We start from the raw sequence: 16,650 nt of genomic DNA on the forward strand, positions 1-16,650 counted from the left end.
ATACCCCTCCGCGCTTCTCAGTGGGACCAGCCCTGCGCGGCCATGCGATGCCGTGCGCCTCAACGCGACCACGAGGTTGTGTAATTTGCATGCCAAGGACACGTAAGTGGGACAGGCCCTTAAGTGAGCCCAAAGTGTTCCAAAGATTTGCAGCACCCACTGCATTCTTACATTCTCACGATACAACGGTTGCATGTGGATTCTACATTTTTGAAATAATTCATCATTGACGAGTGTCTCTGTAGTCTTTCATCTTTTTATTTACCCAGTTATATTTAACCTTATGTTCCAGCTACAGGTGCACAACCTTTTATCCGGAGTTCCGGAAACCGAAAAGCTCCGAAAACCGGACATTTTTTCCAGGATGTCGTCTGCACACCAAAGCTCACGTTTGGCGCTAAACTTGACCCGAAACGACCCACGGTCAACCCAGGTCTGTACTACTGTAGCGGCTGCCTCCTCCCCCGAGACCGGGGAGACACTTAAACATCTGTAAATCATTGCTTAAATGTTAGTCAGTCAGTTTGGAGGGCTTTTATGTGAAGGGGGGGTGAAGGGGGAAACTTTAATTCTTAGTCCCCTACCTGGTCGGAGAGGCGGGGAGTGTGCAATGCCTTACCGGGTCGCCGTTCAGTAAGCTCCGGAGCGCTGTGGCCGCCGACTCCCAACATCGCGGAGCTGGGGCTGCGGGCGTCCAGCCGCGGGCGGCGCCGGTTGTAGCTCCGACCCCGGCAACTCTACCCCTGGCTGCGCGGCGCTCCAGTGCGGCCCGTGGCCGGACGCCCGCAGCCCGAGCTCCGCGATGTTGTGTGTCGGCAGCCACAGCGCTCCGGAGCTTACCGCACGGTGACCCGGTAAGGCATTGCCCGCTCCCCGCTGGTATCCCAGGTATGCGTCGCCGCCGACTCCCAACATCGCGGAGCTGGGGCTGCGGGCGTCCGGTCGCGGGCGGCGCTGGATTTGGAGCGCCGCGCAGCCAGGGGTAGAGTTGCCGGGGTCGGAGCTCCAACCGGCACCGCCCGCGGCCGGACGCCCGCAGCCCCAGCTCCGCGATGTTGGGAGTCGGCGGCCACAGCGCTCTGGAGCTTACTGCACGGCGACCCGGTAAGGCATTGCCCGCTCCCCGCCTCTCCGACCAGGTAGGGGACTAAGAATTAAAGTTTCCCCCTTCACCCCCCCCCCCCACCACATAAAATCCCTCCAAACTAACTGACTAACATTTAAGCAATGATTTACAATGATTCCCCGGTCTCCGGGGAGGAGGCAGCCGCTCCAGACTTTTCAAGCCGCCTGCGCTACCTACCTAATCTACGCTAAAAATCTTCCATTCGGAAATCCGAAAAATTCCGAAATCCGAGAAGTGTCTGGTCCCAAGGCTTTCGGATAAAAGGTTGTGCACCTGTATTTAGAAAACCATTGTCCCGTTTGTCTAACAAATTAGCACAATAAAAGTCACTGCTCCCTGATCAATGTTATTGCCTCAGCTCAGTTTACAAACCCCAAAGTATATTTTAACCAAGAGATGGAAGTGTCAACATCCAAAGTGTCAACATCTCTTATAGCCAATACTGCCTAATACAGTAGGAGGCAGTTTCCTAGGGAACCTCTTTTCTCACCATCTCCATTCCTATGCTGTGGAGTCTAAATACCATGATAAATTTATTTATTGCCTCTCCTAGCATAAATTCCCTTCACTATGTTGGCCTCTTATACCGTCATGGTTCCCCAGCATGTATGCTCTATGTACATTCCACTGCAAATGGTTGGGCTGGATTCAAAATAATCAACTAAATTGCAAACAAAGTTTGACCTTTGAATTGCATTGTTGGAGGAGAATAAAGTTATTGAACCAATTCCCAATTAATGAGTAATTAGCCTCTACTGATGGCTGGCAAGAAATATAAATTATATGGCAATATGTTACAATGATTATCACGATAAAGCTAATAACATGAAAATCGCAATTAGTTGTTTTAAATTCATTTATGCAGGAGGGGTCATAAGAACAATGCTTTAAAAAAACTATTAGGTCTGACATCTGTTGTTCCCCCCAGAGGTTCTTACTATGTGTTTGAATGCATTTATGCTATTTGTATTTTAAAAGAACATGCAAAACAAGCAACGTAACAATAATTTTGACAAGTATTATTTCTAATTATCGGAGATGCTTCTGCAAACTATCACCTTATTTTCTTTCTAAGATTTTACACATCCCATAATGATTATAAAGGAATTGTATCCAAAAGCAAGAATGGGCTATTTTGCCCAAATGTGACCTTTGCTTCCCTTGAATGAGTGCCAAGAAGCTTGCAGTGATTTGACTGTGAAAGTCCATACTGCTCTAGAAATCCTTCTAATAGAGCTCATTATAATTGAATTATTGCTTTGTGATTTTCCAAAGCATATGTTAGATTATGAATACATTTAGCAAGAAGGTCAACTCTGTGATCTCTCTAGTTGGGTCATTTTGCATAATTTACAGTGCTAACAACCCCACATTTCTTTTAAGAATGAGGTTTAATAAGTAGCATGAGAATGCAACTTGTAGAAATATCAGCAGAGCAGAAGAATGCAAGTATCGGTCAAGGCACTTCTGGATTTTAGCCAGTTCATTTGAAGAAACAAATAAATAGAAAAAAAGATCTATTCATTGTATACTTGGCGCCGTCCTGTAGGGGGTATGGTTGCCTAGCCTGCCGCTGTCTGTTTTTTTCATCTCTTTTCCTTATTTTTAGTTAGTTTAGTGTTTTGTCACCTTCTGCCGCAAACGAACCAACACCGAGGAAGGTGGCTCCTGCGACCCACGCGCTGCTGGAAGGAAATCCCCCGGAACAGTAAGCGTAGCACCATACACCAACTCCGCCAATGAGGAAGCCAAATCCTCCTTAGGGGCAGTGCGGATCCCCAGTAACACCCAAGGTAACTCGTCCATCCATTCTGGCCCGGTAAGCCGTGCCTTGAGGTCGGCCTTCAATTGCCGGTGGACTGGGGATAGTAGGCCATAGTAATGTGGAGCCGAACCCCCAACAGGTGAGCCACAGTCGACCACAACTCAGAGGTGAACTGAATCCGAGGAAATGTCCACAGGCACAGCAAAATGAGCAATCCAATAGGCAGCAAGGGCACAGGACGCAGCAGAGGTGTTGGTCAGCAGAACAGCTTCCAGCCACCGCGTAAAATGATCCACCATGGTGAGGTGATGTGTGACACCCTGGGACGGAGGCAGCTGACCCATGATATCCACATGCACATGATCAAACCGCCGATGCGGCACGGCTAACTCCTGAACAGGCACCCGGACATGCCGCTGGATCGTGGACGTTTGGCACAGAACACACGCCCGGGCCCAGTTACTGAGCTGTTTGCGCAAGCCATGCTACATGAACTGGGCCGCCGCCAGCGCAATCGTAGACCGGATGGACGTCAAATACCCGCCGCCAGGCAGCCGGGACGATGGGCCGCGGTTGACCAGTAGAAATATCACATGGGACAGTAGCACCCACTGGGCCAAACGGGACATCCTCCAACACCAGCCCAGAGATGGCAGTGCGGTAGGCGGGCATCTCGGCATCCTCCAGTTGAGCCGCCACCAAGGCAGAAAAGTCAATCCCTGGAGCGACATCCAGAACCGCAGCGGATGGCAGGCAGAGACAACGTGTCGGCAACACGGTTGTCCTTTCCTTCGACATGGCGGAATGCCGTGGTAAACTCGATGTATGCCACGTGTCTCTGCTGCCGAGTAGACCAGGGATCCGACACCTTCGCAAACGCGAAAGTGAGAGGCTTGTAGTCCATGAAGGCAGTAAAAGAACGGCCCTTGCGAAACTAACGGAAGTGCCTCACCGCCAGGTACAACGCCAGGAGCTCTCAATCCAATGCGCTGTATTTTTGCTCCGCAGACTTGAGCTGTCGACTGAAAAAGGCCAGAGGCCGTCAGCACCCATCATGCAACTGCTCCAACATGCCCCCCACTGCAGAGTCCGAGGCATTGACAGTCAAAGCGGTCCAGGCAGCAGCCTGAGGATGAACCAGCATGGTGGCATAATCGAGCACCTCTTGGCCTCGTCAAACACGCCCATGGCCTCGACGTTCCACGTAATGTCCCGCTGCTTACCGGCCAGAAACGGAAACAATGGCCGCATAATCCGAGTCGCCGCAGGTACAAAGTGGTGATAAAAGATGACCATACACACAAACTCCTGTAGTCCCCATATCGTGGAAGGCCGCGGGAACTGGCCAATGGCCTCCATGTCTGGCAGCAGAATTACACCATGCTGGGTAACCCGATGGCTCAGGAAGTCGATGGAACTGAGGCTGAACCGGCATTTATCGAGGTTGATGGCCAGGCCGTGCTCGCTGAGCCGCTGGCAGAGGAGGCAGGGTGCGCACGGTGCTCCTGGCGGGTGCGACTAGCAACGAGAATATCATCCAGGTAATTAAATAGAAAGTCCAAGCCGCGACTCACTGTGTCTATCAGGCGCTGAAAAGCCTGCGCGGCATTTTTCAGGCCAAAAGGCATTCGTAGGAATTCAAAAAGGACGGAGAGAGTAATGATGGACATCATTGGCACATCCACAGGGCGTACCGGGATCTGGTGGCAGCCCCGCATGAGGTCGACTTTGGAAAAGAAACAGGCCCCGAATAGAGGGGCGGAAAAATCCTGGATATGCGAGATCAGGTACCGATCAGCGATCGTGTCATTATTGAGGCGGCGATAATCCCCACAAGGTTGCGAACCACTGGACCGCCTTAGGAACCATATGGAGGGGAGAAGCCCATGGACTGTCCGAATGCCGTACAATCCCCCCAGGCCTTTATTTGGTGGAACTCCTCTTCCTCTTGTCGTGAGGAAGTAGGCGTGCTTGTGCGTGGAGCGGGGAGCTTGAGGTAAGAATGTGGTGCTCCACACCGTGTTTGGGGCTGGTCAAATGGAATTGTGGGGTCAAAATGTCCGGGAACTCCGCCAGTATCTGCGCATAGACATCCTCCCTCTTAAAGAATCAACAACAATACAAAGCCATAAACTAAGTAAGGCATGTACAGCAATCGATGACAAACTGGAGGAAAGACAAACATAGTCCGGATACTACATAACCGGCCTACAAACACAACCAGCATATGTACGTTCCTTTTCCCTGGGGAGAGAGCAGGTGGTTTCACAGGCGAGGGAGACTGGACCAACGTCCCTGGTGATGAAGCAGGAGACTGTGGTGCAGGCAAAGACGGGACAGGCAGAGGAGCCGTTGCGGACATGGATTGTTGTGCTGGCAGAAGCATGTGAATGCCACTAGACGCAGACGGAAGTGAACTTGAACGATCTGGATAATATGAACTGGCTCGTTCACAGGCAGGATATGTTGCCTGTTACGCCTGTAGGTGCCGCCATTGACACTGACGATATATGAGCGTGCCTCTGAAGCAATTCCAGAAATTACTCCAATACGGCCGTGGCCTTTGTCAGTCTGTTAGCGGACCACCTGCCCTTTGGTCAACGGTGGCAGTGGCCTACTTGTCTTGTCAAACCATTGTTTTTGAATGTCACGCTTCTGTTGCAACCTGGATTGAACCTGCTCAGGTGGAATCACATGTGGGATCAATGCCTGATCTACTACAGGCATTGTGGCATGGGTCTGCCTTGACAATAAACGTTGAGCGGGTGAACCCAAGATGGGGTCACGGGAGATGTTGCGTAAGTTGAGCAGATCCAGGAATACGTCAGATTTAGCTCTCTAAGAACGTTCCATGAGCTGTTTAGCACATTTGCAGTCCGTTCAGCCAGCCTGTCAGACCTGGGATATTCAGGGCTGCTGGTGACATGGTGAAAATTCCAGTGTCTAGCGAACTCCCTGAATTGTTGGCTGGTGAATTAACTGCCGTTGTCAGTTAGCAGTCTGCCCAGAGATCCAAAGACTGAAAAGTGGCGAGATAACTTCGAAATCACTCCACTGGAAGTGGGGCTGCTAAGAAAATCAATGTCAAACCATCCTGAATAAGAATCAACGAGCACCAGGTACTGTTTGCCATGCTAATCAAATATGTCAGCTGCGACTGTAGACCACGGGAGCGCAGGTACAGGATGTGAAAGAAGTGGTTGCTTTTGTTGGTGAGGTGCCAAACTGTTGCACACTGCACAGGATGCCACATTCTTAGTGATGTATTCAGCCATGCCAGGCCAGTAAAACATGCTTCTTGCCCGTAAAACAGTAGCTTCAGCACCTGGGTGCCCTGCATGAACAGCGTTAAAATGCTGGTGGTGCAATGAAGCAGGAACCACGGCCCTGTGTCCTTTTAAAATAATGCCATCTTGCAGCACTATCTCATCTAGGACAGCAAAGAAAGGCCGGACTGGCAGCGGAATGTTGTAGTGCGTGTCTGGCCAGCCACGCTTAATGACGGAGGTAAGTGACCGTAGGGTACTGTCAGCAGCAGTGTAGGCAACCAAGTCCTCTATACAGGATGAAGGGATAAAAGACACAGTCATCACAATAAAGTCGTCATCCGGTGAGGGCAGATCCTCGCAGGTCTTCCGGGGTGCACGTGAAAGAATTGTCGGCCAGGTGCATGTCCTTACCGTGTTTGTGGATCAGATGTCACATTGTTGAAGTTGCAGTAACATCCGCTGTAGGTGCGCTGGAGAGGTGTGGATACGTTTGTTGAAAATACTGATCAGAGGTTGGTGGTCAGTTTCAATTGTGGCCGTGTGACCAAAGATGAAATCGTTGAATTTCTTGCAAAAACAACCGCTAACAGGTCTTTTTCAATTTGGGCATATCGTTGTTCTGTGTCAGTCATGGTATGCGAGGCATAGGCAATAGGCTTATTGCCATTGCCATCATTCTGGAGGCATGCTGTGCCCAGCCCGTGTTGTGAGGCGTCACAAGTAAGTGTAATCAGTAATTTAGGATCAAATCAAGAGTAGGAGCACCAGACATCTGCCGTTTAAGAGTGTCGAATGCTGGCTGTTGTTGCTCGTGCCAAATCCAAGCATAGTCTCTATGTGTAAGTTGGCGCAATGGGGCTGATATTTCGCTGAAATCCGGAATGAATTTGCTCAAATAGTTGGCCATGCCAAGGAATCTCTGCAGGCTGAGCACGTCTGTGGGTGCGGGAAGCTCATTGATAGTACTAGATTTCGCTGGATCAGTTTTTAGGCCGTCTTTAGTAAATATATGGCCTAAGTATTTTACCTCATTCACTCTGAATTTGCATTTTTGAGGATTTAGCTTGAGATGGATGGCCTCGGCACACTTCAATACCTTTGTCAGATTGGCATTGTGCTCTTTGACCGTTTTTCCAGCAATGAGGATATTGTCCACTACGATGGAACATGGGTAGCCTGCAAACAATTGCTCCATAGCTTGTTGAAATACCTCACTGTGGTCTGCAAGTGCTTCAGGAAGGCGAGCTCAAAGAGCAGGCCGTCCATTAGGGTGAGCCGATGGCCGATGGCCGTCCATTAGGGTGAGCATCTCGCTCAACAGCTCCGACGGCTTGCGATCGCCGAGTTCGCCCATGTGTAGGAGCCGCACTGCGCGATCCCGGCGGCTGAGCCTAAAGGTCCGCAAAAGCAGCGATTTAAGGTCCTCATATTGGTTCTGATCTGGCGGCGGGCGGAGGAAAGGGACAGGGCGACCGGCCGTCTCCTGATCCAGTGCGCTGACCATTGATTAGTACCGGGTGTCATCGGATGTGATGCGCCGAACGTGGAACTGGGCCTCGGCTTGTTGGAATATATCTGGGGCTGCGATGTCCAGAACACGGGCAGTTTCAGGGAGACATCGTTCTGATGGGCTGGAATATCAGCAACCTCAGGCTGTTTGATATTCAAATTGACCGATTTGGATCGTTAGGGTCACCAATATGGCGGGCGAATAAACAAGCCACGCGTGGTGAAAACAAAGAACTTTATTGCTCAGGTAAAGAGATCAACACACACGCGAATGGGGGAGGGCTGACCATGATCTCCATACTTATACTAGGGCACACCCCTAAACCTCGTGACAAGTGCTTCTCGCCATTACACAGTCACATGACCCTATCCCCGACTGCCAAGGGTTCCAATACAGGTGGCCTAACCACCGGGTGGCGCCACAGAGCCACTATTTCCAGGTATTACTATTATCAAATCCAACACCATTAATATCCTAAGCAATGATATTGAACATTTTCAATTACTAACATCGGGATTATTGCTTACTTTCTTATGTGAGAATGCTAATAGCAGCTCAGACTACAATTGTCACATGATCAGAAGTGACATTTAATAAACAGTAACACAGTGAATGAATTTCTTTGAAATTATGGACCATTAACAATGTGCAGGATAATCAGAAAACAGCGAAGTACCGAAATTGAATCTAATGAACTATTAAAAAATGACCTCCTTACTTGTGGCACTCATCCAATGCAAGTACATGAGGGTGGTCATCAGGAGACATTGCAACAATGATCTCTCGGTTTAAAGCTCCAAATCTGCTTTGGTCAATTGTATGCCTGGTGATGGTTGATGTTGTTGAACTTGTCCAGTAAAGGGCATCCCATGCTTTGTGATAAGCCAAGCCCTCTACTGAGCCAACGTCTGTGAATTGAAAAGTCAGAGGTCACAATTGGTCAAGAACATTCATCAATCAGTCAAGTGATCAATAATCAACCACAGTTAAAGATATACATTGTCAAGATCATAACAAAAATTAATTAATTAATTTTGGAAGCACAAATCAAGTAAAATAATTCCAATGTTATCAAAAGTAGAGGTGTTTTCAGGGACTTGGATGTTAAACATCAGGAACTGGGAAAGGCACTCAACAAATTATGATCACTGAAGATAGAGGAAATACCGGCAAATGTTTTAATAAAACATGCTGATAATTCATTTTAGACAATAGGTGCAGGAGTAGGCCATTCAGCCCTTCGAGCCAGCACTGCTAGTGAATGAATTCTGCTGTTAAACTCCAGCCTTACCTTCAGTCAGTGAAAGTGAACACAATGGTACTTCTGGATAATTGTATGTGGCATTAGAATCAGTATGTTTCTGGCTCTTTTTTGTGTCAGGATACAAGAAAAAAGTTTCCAACAATCTATTGCCACCTTCAAACAGGAGGCAACACTAATTAAACAGTAATAACATCTGCTTAGGGAGTGGATGCGCAAATGAGATAAGATGGAAGTGGTTTGAGTGGATGATCGATGGTTGGCATGGACGCGGTGGGTCGAAGGGCCCGTTTCCAAGCTGTATCTCTAAAATAAACTAAACTATGTATTTCAGTCTGCCAAGAAAACAGAAACCAAAAATAAAGGTCATTTGATATCATCCCAAGGTTTAATCAAGGTTGAATCCTCATGCTCCATTTCCAGTTAGCTTACAAACTGCACCAACAATTCACAGGGAATCAGAAACAATAGATCACTTGTCTTCTGAATTGCAGATAACGATATGCTGTGGACATTAACTCACTGGATATCCCATGAAAAGCCTTGATCACACAGGCAAAGTAAGTTTTCATGGTCTGATTTTAATCTCAGATAGATGAAGAATAAAACATATTTGTAATTAAAACATTTGATACATTAGCAAGGTAAATCCAGTCAAAACATAATTATCACAATTTCTAATATATCCATTGTAATTTGTTTGCAACTGCACAATGTAAGTGGGTGTGATTGACCGAAGGAATTCAAAATTTATAGAACAGTACATCACATGAACAGACACTTCGTTCGGCCCATAGTGTATGTGCTGAACATGATGCCAAGACCATCTCTTATCTACCTTTGCATAACCCATATTCTTCCATTGCCTGCATATCTATATGCCTGTCCAAAAGAATATATATGAATAAATAATTCATTCACAAATATGTACATCTGGAAATAAACATACTGTGATGTTTTAGATTGTACATCACAGAGGTACTGCTGATTGCAAGTTACAACAGTGCATTTTGTTGGTCATATATCGTGCAGCCATGGTTTTCCTAAATGTGCAATTGGCTTGATGGGGTGCTAATTAAATAAAATGCATTGCCTGGATGATGCCAACGCTCTTGAGTGTTGTTTAATCTGCCCTCATCCAGACAAATGGAAAGGTTGCACCATACATCTGACAGGTAAAAATATAGGAAGTGAACCATTTGCCACCAGACATCCAGCTTCTGACCTGTACCTGCTCTTTTTACTTAGGTGATGTCATTAAGTTTCTGGCGAACAACAACGAGCTGCCAGAGGAGGACGTCAAGGCAGGTAGTTTAAGAAATGCTTAAGAAACATTTGGACAGGTACTTGGATAGGAAAGGTTTAGAGCGATATAAGTGTAGATGGGACATGTTGGTCGGTGTGGGCAAATTCGGCCAAAGGACTTGTTTCCACACTGCATGACTCTATGACTCTATAAGTTCATAATCTGAAATTTCTGATTTTGTTTGTGTCTTTTAGTCAAATAAAAATCTGTTATGTTTCCGCTCAAGGATATATAGGCATTTGGATGGGCAAGGGCTGATTAGGGATAGTCAGCATGGTTTTGTACGTGGGAGGTCGTGTCACAAATCTGATTGAATTTTTTGAAGATGTGACAAGAAAGGTTGATGAGGGCAGAGCTGTAGATGTTGTGTATAAGGACTTCAGTAAGGCGTTCGACAGGGTTCCGCATGGTATGCTGCTCTGGACGGTTAGATTGCAAGGGATCCAAGGAGAGATAGCTGAATGGATAAAAAATTGGCTCCATGGAAGGAAGCAGAGGGTAATGATGTAAGGTTGCTTCTCAGACTGGATGCCTGTGATTAGTGGTATGCTTCAGGGTTAGGTGCTGGGCCCATTACTGTTTGTCATCTGTTTGTCAAGTTTGCTGATGATACAAAAGTTAGTGGTTTTAAAAAGAGTGAAGATGGTTGTGAACGATTGCAGCAGGATTTGGATTGATTGGCCAGGTGGGCGGAAGAATGGTTGATGGAATTTAATACAGAGAGTGTGAGGCATTGCATTTTGGGACGTTGAACAAGGGCAGGACCTGTACAGTAAATGGTAGGCCTCTGGGTAGTTTTGTAAAGTGGAAGGATCTAGGAGTACAGGTGCATGGGTCCTTGAAGGTTGAGTCGCAGGTAGATAAAGTGGTCAAAAAGGCTTTTGGCACTTTGGCTTCATCAGTCAGAGTATTGAGTATATAAGTTGGGAGGTCATCTTGCAGTTGTACAAGACGTTGGTGAGCATGTAGAATATTGTGTTCAGTTCTGGGCACCATGTTATAGGAAAGATATTGTTAAGCTTGAAAGGGTTCAGAAAAGATTTACGAAGATGTTGCCAGGACTGGAGGGTATGAGCTACAGTGAGAGGTTGAGTAGGCTGAGTCTCTATTCCATGGAGCACAGGAGGATGAGGGATCTTATAGAGGTATACAAAATCATGAGAGGAATAGATCGGGAAGATGCACAGTCTCTTGCCCAGAGTAGGGGAATTGGTTCAAGGTGAAGGGGAAAAGATTTAATAGGAATCCGAGGGGTAACTTTTTCACACAAAGGGTGGTGGGTGTAAGGAACAAGCTGCAGAGGAGGTAGTTGAGGCTGGGACTATCCCATCGTTTAAGGAACAGTTAGACATGTACATGAACATGTACATGAATAGGATAGGTCAGGAAGGCTATGGACGAAGCGCAGGCAAGTGGGACTATTGTAGCTGGTACATTGTTGGCCGGTGTGGGCAAGTTGGGCCGAAGGGTCGGTTTCCACACTGTATCACTCTATGACTCCAATGTGAAATGTAATTACAAACAAATCTAGCTGATACCCAGCATAAACAGAAATATCTAATTCTTCAATTAATGGGTTGAATAAATTAGTAATTGCTTTGCAGAACAACAGCTATGCACGGGAGCTAGCACAAAAATAAACTTGTAAAACTATATACACGTGAAACAAAATTTGTCACTTTACATTTGAACTTTACCTAGAGAACTTGCATCTAAAGAACACTCTTTGTTCTGTTATAACAATGTTGCATCTGAATCTTAAATCTGTTGAGTCACGTACTATAGCGAGGATCATATTGGTATTTCTCTTTTTTTTAGGTTTTCTAAACGATTGTTGAATGACTCAAACCAATTGAAGTTAGTTGATGATCGCAACGATACATGGCTATTTTGAACTGTTTCATAGATGGAGTTTGCTCTGTGCACTACCTCCATCCTCCAGCATCCCACCCATTTCATGTGATGATATTTATGCCTGTGTGGCAATTGTGGATTATATCAGCAGATTGACACCAGAGGATCTGCAAGAGGTGAGGCTGAACAATTTTTGTAGGGCGGCAGCAATGTGGGTGCTAAGCATTGACGGGTATTTCTGCCATAGATCTTCAGAGCTGCTGTCACTACTAGAAATGGAAGAATATAAGATGTAATAAAGTATTTTGTATGCCCTCCAATTTCCTACAACATTAAGCAAATCAATGGCCTTTGAAATGTAACTAATAATTTTAACTCCAATAATGATAATGAATAGTACTTATTTGATAAGAAACGATTGAATTAGCAGGAGAGGCAAATGTTATGGTGAATTTATCACCTTCATCATCTGTGATGTACAATTAAGGGTGTCAAAACAACAGCTGTGTATCACCCTCTAGATGTGGTGTGTACTGTTTGGATAAGACCATTAACCTTTCCAACCTATAATGTAGGCAAGAAAATCCTTTTATACGTCTCGTTCACTGATTCTTCAAAGCCAACGCATTTTTGTTTTTTGTGAGCCAACTAATCAAGTCCTGACAAGGACAGGACATTCGCCAAGTCATCAGCATTTCACACAAGCAAGCACAGCTCTCTCTCCCTTTCATTCCTTCACAGATAACATAACCTTTTTTTGGCCATCAGTAGAACATGCAGATAATAATTTATGGAAAAGAGTTCAATGGACAATTCTCTCCTACTTGGATTATTTCCTTCCTTCCATGCCCTTCATTTTTTTGGGAGGGCAAAAGTTGATGTGTGGATAAAACTTCACAAATGTGTTTGAATGAATTACCTAATTCAAAAAGCAATCTTTGTAGCATAGTTAAATTTTCCATTGCTCAGTTACATCAATGTTTAACAATAGGGCTTGAGTACCAATGATCTTAATTATAGTCTCACTAAACATCAATGTTATAATGAGCTACACTAAATAAGGCAGAAACATTTAGTTGAGGTGGAAGATTAACATGATTACAAGGCAGCCAGAAGAGATTGAAATTAAAATACAGGGCCCCATATGGTACAATGATGGCAAAGTTGAACAATTTAGCATTTTCTGATTGAGGACTTTATAATGGTACCAGATGTGCTCTGAAAACTTTGATTGTCTCTGGCAAGAATGTAGGATTAAGTATCAGCTAGTCATATCGTTAAAATAGATTTGTTTTAATATCACCAATTGGAACTGGGATTAGTTTAACAAGCAAATGAATAGTGCAAGAGAAGAAAATACATAAATCTGGTATAGGAAGTAATCCCAGCTGTGCACAATGTATTGCACTAAGAGTATTTGAATTAATACACTGTGCCTCTCATATTTTTCACAGCATAACAAAAATTGTACACGGCCAAGAACTTTTGAATTGTTGTAGTAGTATTATTTTTAATTGTACAAGTCAAAGATGTGAAATCTGACTAAAACACACAAGATGTTGGGATCACTCAACAGGTCACACAACATCAAAAAAAATTCGGGACTAAGATCCTCATCAGAACTGGAAACTGAAGCAAAGGTGTTTTCAGTGGCAGAGAGGAAAAGGAATGGAGAGAGCAGAAATCTCAGTTGTGACAGGATGCAGACTGAAGTTGTCAAAGTGATTATTGCTTTAAAACTGGCAGAGACATTGAAAAAAATATTACTTGAAACTGTCAACTTCAAAATTAAGTTTGCAGCAACACACCTGTACTTCTTCCAAATTACTGTGAATTGCAATGAAGTTTGGGTGTTGTCCACATTGGAAAAACTTGGTTCAGATTTAGTGACAGCTTTGCAGAATACTTCGAATGAGTTCCAAAGAGTGGCCCGTCACTTTAATTTGTTCCATAATTTCCACGCTGACCCCCCCTCTTCGATATCTTATATCTCTATCTCTCTATCTATCTCTCTATCTATTTCTCTATCTATCTCACTGTCTATCTCTCTATCTATCTCTCTATCTCATCATATACCTATTAAAAGTCTGATCTTGGATGTGTGTGTGTGTGTGTGTGTGTGTGTGTGTGTGTGTGTGTGTGTGTGTGTGTGTGTGTGTGTGTGTGTGTGTGTGTGTGTGTGTGTGTGTGTGTGTGTGTGTGTGTGTGTATTTGTTAGTATATAATCACATCTTCTCAAAAAAACAACACTCTAACGGTAATATTTTTACATATTCCGGTCAAGATTGTGGCCATGTAGTCCAAAATCGCCTTATCAAAAAAATTCATGCTTTATTTCTCGAGTTATTAATGAAAATGTTCAAATATCTGAAAAAACATTGTAAAAAAAACCATCTGTCCTCTTGCTCGCGCAGCGAGTGACGTCACCACCCGGACAACCCACGAGCCGGGAGCAAAGGAACATTGCATTCGGGAACCAGCCCTCCCCTGTGATGTCGTGCCCACCCCCCACTCCTCAAACTCTACCCCCCTCCCGGGTTGCCAACGGGTCTGCAATTTGTCTAAAACTCTCGTCCTCTTCCATTTTGCGTTGATTTTCCATTTGCGCAAAAACGGTACCTGATAGCCCTACGATTGTATGCCACCTTACTCGCCATTCTCCTGTGTTGTGAGTGCAACAAGTTTTGTTCCAATCGGTGGAGTAGTACAAAAGTTATGAAGGTTTAAAAATCATAAAAACTGCCTCTTCCGGCACCCGCTGTCAATCATCGGCGGCGAGGAGAATAAAGCTGAAGGAGCGGAGTGAGCAGAATGTGTTGAGCGAGTGCGTGGAGTGAGCAGCATGCAGAGTGAGCAGTGTGCGGGCTGCTTCTGCTGGCGAGCATTACCCCCCCCCCCCCCCCCAGAGCCACCACCCGCCCCCGTCCACACACTCCTCCTTCTCCCCGCAACCCCCACATCCCCCAACCCCCCCTGCCCCATGCCCCCCTCACCACCCCCTCCCCCACGCAACCACCCTCCCCAGCCCCCTTCCCCACACCCTCCTCCCCCATGCCCCCCTCACCCACGCACCACCCCCTCCCACACACCCCGATCCCCCCACACACCCCGATGCCCCCACATACCCCCCTCCCCCGCCCTCCACGCACTCCCCCTCCCCCTCCTGAAGCCTCCTGAAGGGTGCAGGATGCTCCCCCCTCCCTCACCAGCCCGACAACCCACTGCCTGAAGAATGCAACTGGAGACGCAACACATACACACCTCCCACCCCACACCCCCATGCCACACAGCACCCTGCCACACACACACCTCCCCTACACCCCTCTCCCCACACCATGCTCTCCCCCTCTCACCTCCACCCCCCTGCCCACACACACCCCCACTCTCCTCTCTTCCCCTCCCACCGCACACGTGCCTCCCCTCCCACACATGAAGAGGAAGGGGGGGGGGGGTGAGTGCTGGGGGATGAGAGGAAACGAGTTGCACCTGCGCAGTTAGGGGCTATGGGTGAGTGGTGAAATATAGCTTTGGGGGAATGGGTTGCATTGGGTCCCACTTAGTCTAGTGTTGCTCTAATATTCTGAATGCAAACACGATGAACTGCACCTGATTTTGTGTCTGGCCGTGTTGCAGCTGTGGAAACTAACATATGGCTATTCATCCATTTTCTCTCTCACTGTACATCAAGCCCACTTTAAAAATATATATTATTCGAGTTCTTTTGAAGGATCCTTGGCATGAAAAGTTGACCTTTTCTCACCGAGTAGATGTTGTTTGAATTGCCGAATGCTTTTGGCACTTTTTATTTATGTTTAAGTTGAACTAATATTTGCGATAGGCATACTGATCAACCTTTGGCTCAGGAATTATGGCTTTCACCATTTTCAAATTTTTTTATTCAACGAATATCAATATTGACTATTTCATTCTGTATTGAATACTCAGCTCCAGGTGACTCACAGTAAAACATTATATTTTATTAAATCCTAATAAATCACCCTTTCACTTAGTTATGGCTAATGAAAAGAGATGCGTCCAATGTGCACAACATTTAATGTTAACCCAACAATAACTTAATAGATTGGGCAATAGGCAGCTTGATTAATATAAAGATTGTAGAGCATAAGCAATGAAGATGCAGAATCCCAAGACACTGCATAAGCTTGGATCTGGATGAACTCAACAGGGTTAACTCAAACTGGATGAACTCAGCAGGTCAGGCAAGAGATGTCAGTGTCAATGTTTCTGATCTGCTGACCCAGCTTTGCTGTAGGTTTTGCCCTGAAAAGTCAGAAATCCTTCCCCCCTCTCCCCCTTCCCCCCAGATGTTGCTCAATCAGTTGAGTCACTCCAGCTGATTATTTGCAAATTCAAGAACCTGTCTGTTTATTTGCAGGAAAATTCTTAGCATTTATTTCACCTTTGTTTTTGTACATTTAAGGAGTGATTTAATCATGGCCTCTACTTCTTTTGAAGGCTTGGGAAGTTTGGCATGTCCCCTACAATCTCAACAACAAATGTTGTACCTCTTTTCAAGAAGGCCTGCAGGGAAAATGCTA

The 16,650-nt window shown here is 45.9% G+C and overlaps 1 protein-coding gene across 1 annotated transcript in view; it reads right to left on the reverse strand.

Moving 5' to 3' along the window:
- lrp1b (LDL receptor related protein 1B) overlaps positions 1–16,650 on the reverse strand; it is a 1,292,371-nt gene that overhangs the window by 306,245 nt on the left and 969,476 nt on the right. The window contains exon 42 of the mRNA XM_033023505.1: positions 8,389–8,578. Coding sequence (XP_032879396.1) covers positions 8,389–8,578 — 190 coding nt within the window. The remainder of the gene's footprint in view (positions 1–8,388; positions 8,579–16,650) is intronic.

This window comes from Amblyraja radiata, chromosome 7, assembly GCF_010909765.2.
Source record: "Amblyraja radiata isolate CabotCenter1 chromosome 7, sAmbRad1.1.pri, whole genome shotgun sequence".
NCBI classification, from domain to species: Eukaryota; Metazoa; Chordata; class Chondrichthyes; order Rajiformes; family Rajidae; genus Amblyraja; species Amblyraja radiata.